Here is an 11,477-nt window from a genome sequence, read left to right on the forward strand (position 1 = left end):
TGCAGCGCCGACCTCGGGAAAAGGGAGTGAACCTCTAAATGCCTAGAGAAAATTGGAATCCTGAAAAAGAAATGATCGGAGGAAGATAAGACCGGAGGTGATTATCATTTCCAAATGAGGTGAAGGGTCAGATGCTGACATTCTCAGGAAAATGAAGGCAGACCCCGAACTAACCAACTTCTTGAGAGATAATGTCAGGAGCATTAGTTGGTCAAAAAACGAGATCTTATGTTGGAGCTCATGAAATCCAAGGAAGTAACCGCGGAAAAATATCTGAGCTAAATCGGAACGTCCTTAGGAATCCGACATAAGGACTAGCAGGCCGGAGATCACTATAATCTGCAAAGATATAGATAAAATCAAACCGACGATCGATCTTGTCGGATGACAAGAGTCAACGGGGAAAACGCTTAGGAAAGCCTACGAGGAGCACAAAACGCCATCATCAGCCTACCAGCAGAGACAGCATTCAAACTGCTAGGGGATGTGTCGGCTTAAGGGGCAGGTGGCACTGAATCGATGAATTAGACGCCTTGGCAGTCACATTGCAAGGGAATGCACTAGCCCAAATAACATGTCGAAGCAATAAAGGAGATGCGGAGCAGAAGCCCATATCAACGGAGACTACGGAGCTGACCCATATTGCTTACTCTGCAAAGGGAAGAAGAGTGTGAATCTTCGGCGCATTGCAGGCAGGCAGCAGGTGCCCAGAATACAGAAGAGCACTCAACACAAATCGCAGATGAAGCTGAAAAAATCAACATCAACAACTAAAAGGCGCGTAGGACCTACTCTCGCAAACCATCCGCGAGAAAAACATCAATGTATTGATGAGCCATATCGAAACCACGGTGGTGGTATTTGCGGCAGCGTTATGGACTTGCGGAGAACAAGCCTTCGAGGAAATAATGGAGTGCCCAGAGGAAGACTTCATCAAAGCGAGTCCACATACTATGCTCCACCCAGCACTACATTTGCCGTGTATAGGCAGATGCTAAGCGCTCTGGTTTTGGACGCAAGAGGACGTTGGCCGACCATAACAGCAGGTAATTTTAATGCATGGGCTCTTGAACGGAGCAGCCGGAAAACGAATGTGAAGAGACATGTCCTCCCCGAAGCATTCGCAGAGCTAGACGTGATACTCACGACTGTTGGAGCCTCGTACAAGAGAAGGGGTCTGGGGTCTATAGTGGACCTTACATACGTATCAGTGAGGACAATACTTACAACGACCACCAGGCAATCTACATGGACATCAAGGACGGATCAAGCTCGAAAAAGAGTTCTGGCAGAAATCTGTCACATCCCTGAATGGTTCCGCTAAAGAAAAAGCCACCGAAATCACCAAAGTCGATGGGTGATGGAAGCATACCATGCTACTATGCCCAGAAGGCGATTGGTTCCCAGTAGGTAATCCAACTACTGGTGGAATAACGAAATCGCAAGTTCAAACAGAGGCTCAAGGGAAAGCTCGGTGGCGACAGTCAAGAGGAAACGCACAGACAACTTCGTGGCCGTCTAAAAGAAGCGATTTTAAGGAATGAAAAGATGTGTAACCACGCTGATTAAACCTTTGGGGTATGGCCTACAGGGTGGTAATGAAAAGGCTGCGTAGATCACCCCAGGTGATCTGTCCGTGCCTCCTGAAACAGATTGTTACCACTCTGTTCGCTCACCACGAAAAATAAGGGAAGGCAAACGGTTTTCCAGCTAAATGAGGGCATAATACCTCCAGTAACTGTGCAGGAGCTGCGGGAAATATGTGGGTAGGATCGATGATAAAAATGCCCCAGGTTTGGATGGCATCCCCAACCGAGCCTGGAATCTGGCAGCGAAAAATTAGCTCCACCAGGCCGAAAAGAAGGAATATTCCCTGTCCAATGGAAAAAGCAAAAGTTGATGTTGCTTACTAAACCTAACCTTGAGATCCAGCATTATATCGTCCTATAAGTCTGCTGGATACCCTGTGAGGAGTTGCCAGATCTCCCATCAGGCGCGACCCCAGGTGGCGGATAGGGGCATACCTATTGATGTGTAAATATGTGTTCATGCACTTTTCTTTTCTGACTGTGTATGGGCTAGTGTTTGCTCATCTCTGGTGCGTGGACCAAAATGGCTATGGGAAGGATACCCAGAACATAAAACCACCATGGAAGACGAGAGAAGGAGTAAACTTACGGTGCAGGGGCTCGGAACCCCAGTACCGGCGGCTTTTGGGAGTGAGCAAGCGGGCTCCCGGCCGTCGATATCCCTCGACCGCAGTGCCTCGGTGGTGGACAACTTGGCCACCGTGGCATCTAATGCTACAAGTGTTTTAGATTTGGAAAATGATGTGTTCAAGCGAAGTACCACTCTACCAAGGACACCAGTAACAAAACCGAAGAAGGGTGAATTTAAAGCAGATCGTTGGACAACAAAAACAGCAACAACATCGACCGCACATATTCAAAAGGAGCAGCAACAGGAGGTACTCCAGGACCAGGAAAAGGACCCATTCAGAAGAAGTTCGTCAACTTTGAAATCTCCACCAATGCCAAACATCAAAAAAGATAAAACGGAGGGAAGGTCAATGAATGCCAAATGTGAAGGAGTATTTAAAAGTAGCAATCTGGTTAGGAATCATCATGGAGAGCAGAGCCCTGAAGCAGAGGAATTACCCTTCACACAGCTTGGTGCAAAAATAGTGGAGCTGTCTGAGTTCATCAAGGACAAGCACAACGTCCACCAAGCCATAAAAAATATGGTTAGAGCAATTAGAGTGCTCTACAACAAATCGCAGCAGGAGGAACAAAATTCCAAGGGCAAGTCGAAATCTGTTGCCCCAACAGTGTCACAAGCGACCCAAGTGACACCTAATCGTGTTACAATCGGCCTGCCACCTAACAAGAGAGTGCGGGAAGGAGATGTGGATCCTCTGGCAAGTCAACAGGCGCCTAAGAGGAAAAAAGCCATGCAAACAGTTCCGAAAAACGGAACTAAAGGCACCGAAGAGAGAAAGCAGGTCCCTCAAGTGCGAGCTCCGGCAATCGACTCGACGAAATCCAAGGGGAATGAAAAAGGTGGTTGGACCAAAGTAGTTAGGAAAAAGGCGAAGAAAAAGGCAAAAGTGCGGATTCGCCCAGAAGCGGTTGTAATCTCCAGTAATGGAAGTTTGTCTTACGCGGAGATACTGAAAAAGGTCAAAGCTGACCCCGACCTAAAAGATCTAGGCGGAAATGTCAGCAAGATTCGAAGGACCCAAAAGGGTGACCTCATGTTTGAACTGAAAAAAACCAGCTTGGGGAAAACTAATGGCTTCCGAGCTCAGGTTAAGAGCTCACTTGGGGAGAATGTCACAGTACGGACCCAAAAACATGAGGTCTATATACAGTGCAAGGATCTCGATGAAGTGACATCCAAAGGAGAAATTTGCACTGCCTTGATGGAACAATTCAAGTTGGAGGAACTTGCCGAAGAGTCCATTGTGAGTTTGCGGAAAGCCTATGGCAATACTCAGACGGCCACATTGCGATTGCCAGTGGACGCCGCGCAGAAGTTATTGGCGGCCGGGAAGGTTCGAATCGGATGGGTTGTTTGCCGTCTGCGAGAGCAGATTTCTCTAAAGAGGTGCTTCAAGTGCCTCGCGTTTGGTCATTTCGCGAAGGCTTGCACCAGCGGCATTGATCGGTCCGATCGATGCAGAAGATGTGGGGAAAAAGGCCATATTGCCAAAGCGTGCAATAAGGACCCCAAATGCTTATTATGCGAAGGAAGTGAGGGACGGGATTACCGGCATATTGCCGGAAGTGCTAAATGCCCGGAATTTAGGAAGGCGCTGACTTTAATGAAGAAATGAGGTTTATTCAAATAAACCTCAATCATTGTAGGGTCGCTCAAGATTTACTCGAGCAGACCATCTACGAATCCGAGGTGGAAATTGCCATCATTAGCGAACCCTATAAAAACCGTCACGGTGGCGTGTGGGTTATAGATTCGTCTGGTGGAGCGGCGATATGGGCATGCGGTCGACAAGCCATCCAATGTACTGGGAATCAGACATACAGCGGCTTTGTGTGGGCGAAAATAAACGGGGTATATGTGTACAGCTGTTACGCCCCACCAAGCCTCACACTGCCCGAATTCGAGGAAATGCTTGACAGCCTTGTTCTCGACGCAAGGGGTCGTAGCCCAAGGGTGATAGCTGGTGACTTCAATGCTTGGGCCCGTGAGTGGGGTAGCAGAGAGACAAATGCAAGGGGCCGCAGTCTATTAGACACTTTCGCACAGTTGGATGTCGTTCTGGCCAACGAAGGATGTGTAAACACCTTTCAGAAAGGGGGGTCTACCTCAATCGTAGACCTAACTTTTGTCAGCCCTGCACTGGTACGTGGTATGTCTTGGTGTGTCAGCAACCACTACACCCACAGCGATCACCAGGCAATCTTCTTTGGGCTATGGGTGGAGTCACCGGGCATAAGAGAAAGATGTCAGGCTGGTCCGCTAAAGCTCTGGATGAGCAGACCTTCACGGAGGTGTGGTTAGACCAACCTAATAAAGCAGGCGCCTCTACGGAACGAGCTGTCCATGTGGCCGAATGCATCGCCAGGGCGTGTGACGCGTCCATGCCGAGGAGGTGCTCATTCCCCAGTAGAAGACCAAACTACTGGTGGAATGCTGAACTGGCTAGCCTTCGATCAGCCTGTCACCGAGCCAGAAGAGCGGCTCAAAGAGCGGTAGGCAGAATTGACCAAGGGCAAAAAGAGCGCGCCTATAAGGAAGCCCGCAAAACCTTCAAGCTCGCCATCCAACGGAGCAAGAGGGAATGGTTTAAGGAGCTCTGTTTAGAAGCAGACGTGAACCCGTGGGGGAGCGCCTATAGAATCGTGATGGGGCGATTCAGAGGCCGATCATCTCCGCAGATCACGTGTCCTACACTCTTGTTAGAAATCATCCAGGGGTTATTCCCTCAGCAAGAGGAGGGCGTAGACAGCTTCCAGCGACCTCTGAACGACACGGCAATACCGCCAGTCACCCGTGACGAGCTGCTGGAGATCTGCACTAGGATAGGAGATAATAAAGCTCTGGGTCTGGATGGCGTGCCGAATAAGGCCCTTAAGCTTGCCGTGAAATCCAGACCGGACATGTTCGCTGAGTTGTTCGAAGCGTGCATGTCCGAGGGAATATTTCCTACATCATGGAAACGACAGAAGTTGGTGCTACTGCCTAAGGCTGGCAAACCACCAGGTGAGCCAACCTCTTACAGACCTATTTGTCTTTTGGACACTGTGGGCAAAATGCTAGAGCGAGTCATCTATAATAGATTACTCCCGGTTGTTGAGAGCCAGGGAGGTCTCTCAGATCGGCAGTATGGGTTCCGTAAAGCCAGATCAACCATTGATGCCATCAAAATGGTTACTGGCTTGGCAATCCACGGAATCGGCAATACTAGCAAATACTGCATAGTGGTGACCCTGGATGTGAGAAATGCATTCAATTCGGCCAATTGGAGGCTAATACGGGAATCTCTGGCGAAGATTGGTGTTCCCGCTTATCTTGCAGCTATTATCAACAGCTATTTACAAGAACAGAGGCTTTGGTATGACACCGATGACGGACCCCAAGAGTACGTTGTCTCCGCGGGTGTCCCACAGGGCTCCGTACTGGGCCCACTGTTGTGGAACATCATGTACAACGATGTTCTTAATCTTCCCCTTCCGGAGGAAGCCACGGTGGTGGGCTACGCCGACGATATAGCGCTGGTTGTTGTCGCAAAGCATCTCGAAGATGCTGAGTTATACTCATGCGAAGCGATCAGTGCTATTAAGGGTTGGCTTGAGAGTTCTGTTCTGACACTTGCGGAGGAAAAAACGGAAGCGGTCCTTATCACCAAGCGCCGTAAAAGAAATTTTGCCCGTATTCAAATTGGGAATCATATCATCACTTCTAAGCCTGCTATCAAATACTTGGGAGTGATGATAGATGGGAAGCTTAGCTATAAAGCACATGTGCAGTATGTCTATGACAAAGCATCCACTACGAGTGTGGCCCTGGCAAGAATGATGCCGAACGTGGGAGGGCCACGGCATGCTTCCAGGTTGCTTATAGCGAGGGTAGTGAGTTCGATCCTACTCTATGCAGCTCCAGTTTGGGGAAAGGCATTGCAGGTTACATTTAACGGTAACAAACTGAGTTCAGTCTACAGAAAAACAGCCCTAAGAGTGTGCTCGGCATTCAGGACTGTCTCAGATGATGCAGCATTCGTCATTTCTGGAATGATGCCCATTGACATCTTGGCAGACGAAATGACGAATATATATAATGCGAAGTCTATCTCTCCTTTATCGCAGACGAAGAACGCCGAAAGGGAGAGATCGTTAAATAGATGGCAAGAGCGTTGGGAACGCTCGGGAAAGGGTCGGTGGACACACAGGCTCATTCCTGCCATCAAGGAGTGGTTAGAGAGACGGCACGGTGAGATTAATTATAATCTTACTCAGTTTCTCACGGGGCATGGAGGATATCGCCAGCACCTGTTCAGGTTTAAACTGGATACCTCACCCGACTGTCGAAACTGCGATGGAGTCCCAGAGGACCCAGAGCATGTATTCTTCCACTGTCCAAGGTTTGTGGAGGAAAGGAAGAGCCTAGAGGAGACTCTAGGAGAGGTGTTTGTGCCAGAGAATCTGGTACGAAGAATGCTAACATGTCAGGAAGACTGGGATGCGATCAACTCCATGATCGTATCTATCCAGAGCAAACTGCGAAAGGTAGAGGAGATCAGAAAAGCGCGGTTACGTACGCCGCGTAGAGACGAAAGGGGACGAAGCTAAAATGAGCTGACTCCGCCCTGTGATGTAATACCGTACGGTGGTTCCACGGGGCTTGGAGGGAGTCGGGGGTGGTTTTAGTGGGTAAGAATCCCACACGCTGGCGTGTCCAGGCCAGTGTCTTTTGAAGATTTCCAGCTCCTAAAAAAAAAAAAAAAGTCTGCTGGATACCATGGGGAAGATGATGGAGAGACTCATCTACAACAGACTCCTACCTATCGTCGAAAACAGTAATATCTTATCGGAGCGCCAATCTGGTTTGCCGCATACCCACCCTGCGGTGGATACAATAAGCATGGTAATGAACCTGGAAAAAAGGCGCACTGAATTCTGGCGGTTGCGGTGCCGTGCTGGCGCTGAATGTCAGAAACGCATTCAACTCGGCCAACTGGAACAGAATTAAAAGGGCATTGGCTGACATAAATGTCCTCAGGTATTAAGCGAATCTCATGGAAAATTACCTCCCTTGTACGATACGGATGAGGGGCCCAAAGAATACATTGTCACAACCGGGGTACCACAAGGATCGGCTATTGGCTCTGAGAGTTTACAGGGGGGTTTTCTTTTAGAAACACCTCAGATGAGGTACTATTGTTGGTGGCGGGTATGATTCCTGTCGACATTCTCGCAAAAGAAATGAGTGTGCTGTACCATGCAAGACGTATGGAGGCGCACACAGAACGGAGGAATGCGGCAATGACACATTCCCAACAATAGGGTGTGGCTTGAGCGGAAATATGGAGCGACTAACTACCACATTACCTAGTTCACGAATCGCGGTGGTTGCTACAGACATCGCTTTGAGTTGGATGATTCTTCTAATTATCCTAGATGCGGTAGCATACCGGTATATCCAGAATATGTGATGTTTCCCTGCTCAAGGTTGCTAATGGAGAGGATGAACCATTGGCGAGAATCGTGCGCCCGGAAAACTTAGTCGCTGAGATGCTGAAGTCGAAGGAGTGCTGGATTACAGTTTCCTCCGGAATTGTGAAAATACAAGAGGAGTTGCTGAAAGAGCAAAGAAGGAGGAAAGCCGAAAGAAGGAGAAGGACGAGTCTGTACAGGCAAACTCTACCCAGCGAAGTAATACCTAAATGGTCGTCTGCGAAACTGGGGCTCGAGAGACCACGGGTGGTTTTTAATCGGTGCAAATCCCACACGCACCCGCTGTAGCTCCGGCCTTTGTTCCTGAAATTTTCCACCTCCATGTACGAACAAAAAAGATGTATATATAACGAGAAGAATGCGAGCTAGATGGGTAGCAGGAAAGCCATATACATATATGCCACAGCAACATACCAACGAACGCATGATTTAACTCTTCTCTCACCTCGTACTTTAAGCCAAGCTTGTTGGATGGGATTTCCCTTGCCTAACAAATGTAGGTATAGTAATTAAAAAAAGAAATTTACATCGTTCACAACTCAGAATATTATCGTTGAAACCAACAACTAACATATGGTGTTTATCTTCAAGTCTGAAAGGATTGCAGCTGTTTTACATAAGATAAGTTATGGGAAATGCACAACCTGTACAAACGAAAACACTAATGACATGACAATGTACTACAGCTACTATAGCTTCCGGGTTGGCTAGGCTATTATGCCAAATCATCACTTTGAAACATCTCGAATAATTCTATAGGTCCAGTGTCCTTTTTTTTGGTGGTACCATCTCTGTATTCATCCTGGAGTGGTGAAATTGTTCCGGGAGACATAGTCGGAGGTAATTGTTTGGGATTCGCCGGTTGTATTGTTATGTCAAAAAGACGTCGATACTAGCTCCCCAAGATGTCAGTAGAAACCATGCCTGCTATCACACATGCTACTTTAGTGAAATACTTGAACTTTTTTATTCCACTTGTTTCAGGTTATACGGGTGAGAAAAAAAAAAACAATCTTTTTTTGCGTGCCAGTGCTAATTGATTGATTTGAAAAACTAAAATTGAAAAATTATTTTATGATACTTTTCTTGCGGCCAACTTTCTAGCCATCTACCAGGTACCACTTGACTGGCCGGGTCCCGCTTTTTTATCCGCCTCGTGGACGCCCGTTCTTTTTCCGGCCATTGTAATGCTCACAAACGACATCAACGGCAATTTTCTTATCAAATAGACATTATTTCAGTTTCAGCTGTAGAAAATCCATTTACGCGCAGCTGAAATTACCTACGGATCCATGCCGCTCTCACGCTACACGTTTGAATCGTTCGCGGTTACCTAAAATGTACCCCAGCTCTCCCACGATTTCCTAAGATACCCGCACTTCTTCTTTACTGTTCTGCACCAAGTGCTCTTGGGATGGCCCACTCAGTCGGCCAGCTTGGAAGAGTAGGTTCCAGAGCATGGTGTAGCAAGCAATGGAATGGCCACCCTTCCTTAATATGCACCTATACACTGCCACTTCTGCCTTCTGATGATAAAGATAATTTGCGCCATCATTGTCGCTCTAATAATAGCTGTTAGTTTCTCCGGAATGCCCCTCCTAAGTAGAGCTTTCCAGATGCACTTCCTGTACACGCTGTCGAAAAGCTTACTCGAAATCAATCGAGAGCAGATAAAGTGAAGATATAAACTCCACGCACTCTTACAAAAATGATCCGTAGGGTTTTGATGTGGTCAATGCAGGAGGATCTGTTCATCAAACTTTCGCGTTATTCTTTGATGCGTTCCAGAATTATTTTAGATAATATCTTTGTAATGGTAGCTGGCAACCAGATATCCCTTCGATTGTCACACTCAAAACGGTAAGCCTTCTTTGGAATTTAAACGATTGTCCCCTCCTTCCACTCTGTTAGGAAGGTTTCGGATTCCCAGGATTTCCGTATGTGGGGAAGTAACAGATCTGCAGTAACTGCAGCGATTCGCTGCTGCTGCCATATTTTCTCATGCGGCTGAGGAGTCATTAGCAATTTTTAAGAAAGTCTACCTCAGGTTAAAATATCGGGAAGCGGTTACTATAAGGCTACGGAATCGTCCATCCTCATGTAGGGGGCCAACAATTCTTCTCTCGAACGCGGCCAAGAGTTCGCAATTTTTCTTGCTAAGAACCCAAGTTTCCGAGGAATACATGAGGACTGGCAAGATCATAGTCTTGAACAGTAAGAGCTTTGACCCTATGGTGAGACGTTTCGAGCGGAACAGCCTTTGTAAGCTGAAATAGGCTCTGTTGACTGACAACAACCATGCGCGGATTTCATCATCGTAGCTGTTATCGGTTGTGATTTTCGACCCTAGATAGGAGAAATTCTCAACGGTCTCAAATTTGTATTCTCCTATCCTTATTCTTCTACGTGTTTGTGTTTGACCAGTGCGGTTTGATGTTGTTGGTTGATTCGTCTTCGGTGCTGATGTTGCCGCCATATATTTTGTCTTGCCTTCATTGATGTGCAGCCCAAGATCTCGCGCCGATTACCGCCTGCTCGATCTGGATGAAGGCAGTATGTACGTCTCTTCCGTAGCCTACACAATGACGAAATCTATGAGCAATACCATGACCGTCCGGTTGTGGACAAAATCTGGCTCAATAGGTTACGGTGGGCGGGTCACTTAATTCGTATGGATGAGGATGATCTCACCAGGAAAGTCTATAAGGGCAATATCTATGGTGGAAAAAGAAGACGAGGCAGACCCTGCTTAAGATGGAGCGATGGCGTAGGTCAGGACGCCAGACAGCTTTTAGGGATATCGAATTGGTGGACCTCGGCGCAAAACCGAGATGTTTGGAGTTCCTTATTAAGGCAGGCCTAGACGGGATACCGGTTGTTGCGCCGTTGATGATGATTACTATAAGACATCAGATTTCAGTGGAATACCTTCATTGTGATCACAGGCAATACAAACAAAAACTGTCATAAATTAATTGACATAACGCAAAGAATCAATCCTACTTAAGCACTTTTATCTCTTTATATCACAATGCAAATAGGAAATTCACCTAAGGTGCAGCATTTCCTAAATTTTCCTGTATATTTTCCGAAAGATTAACACATACAATGTTAAAATTATCCAACTGATCTGATTCAAATTCAAGTCTCACATCTGTATATCGTTGGGGAGAAACAGCCACTTCTGAAGCACCGCGTAGGTAGTCTATTTTCCACACATGTACCTTGAAAATAATAAATCAATTCATATAGACAAACTTCACATGTTCCTTCGTTTTAAATGACACAGATCTTTATAACTTAGGGAGCGAAATAAAGTCCCCCCCCCCCCCCCCCCCCCCACAAACTTGACACATTGACAGACTTACCCCCTTCTGTTTGCCTTTTGCGTATTCCGTCAATGCTGTTGTATTATCATGCGGCTCAAAAATCACTTGGAATACCTGGTATCCGTCGTACTTTTTAAATTTTGATGGAGGAAGGCTGTAGACTAATAAAATTAAAGACGAAACCACGACAAGCAACAGATTCATCTTCTGTCGTCCAATTTTGAATAACAATTTTAAAAAATGAAAGTAGATTTGCTTTTTATATGAATTCAATTATCTGAGAAATTCGGGAAGGAATGTAAACAATCACAAAAAATTTTAGTAAGAATCTTCAGAGATTTCTTTAAATATACTGCTCGGGTCAAAGACACCCCGGAATCTATTTTCAAGGTTTTGTGTAAAACAAAACCATATTGAAATCGGTTTACTATTTGCCTATTTGCATGTCTTCGCT

General features: G+C 46.6%; 1 protein-coding gene across 1 annotated transcript; it reads right to left on the reverse strand.

Annotated features, from left to right (window-relative positions):
- Positions 1–10,691: 10,691 nt before the first annotated feature.
- On the reverse strand, positions 10,692–11,243 carry LOC119646207. The gene is made up of 2 exons (XM_038046588.1): positions 11,063–11,243; positions 10,692–10,918 (listed from the first exon to the last, which is right to left on the reverse strand). The coding sequence occupies exons 1-2, from the start codon at positions 11,225–11,227 to the stop codon at positions 10,745–10,747; spliced, it is 339 nt and encodes a 112-aa protein (XP_037902516.1). The 5' UTR covers positions 11,228–11,243; the 3' UTR covers positions 10,692–10,744.
- Between the last annotated feature and the right edge of the window lie 234 nt (positions 11,244–11,477).

The sequence above is a fragment of the Hermetia illucens genome, chromosome 1 (genome assembly GCF_905115235.1).
Source record: "Hermetia illucens chromosome 1, iHerIll2.2.curated.20191125, whole genome shotgun sequence".
In the NCBI taxonomy this organism is placed as follows: Eukaryota; Metazoa; Arthropoda; class Insecta; order Diptera; family Stratiomyidae; genus Hermetia; species Hermetia illucens.

What these genes read in the sequence shown, in the direction of transcription:
- LOC119646207 (XM_038046588.1), bottom strand. Translation starts at nt 11,227, where the DNA reads ATGAATCTGTTGCTTGTCGTGGTTTCGTCTTTAATTTTATTAGTCTAC. An exon ending in CAAAAGGCAAACAGAAGGGG is followed by an intron (nt 10,919 to 11,062) that starts GTAAGTCTGTCA and finishes ATTATTTTCAAG; the next exon opens with GTACATGTGTGGAAAATAGA.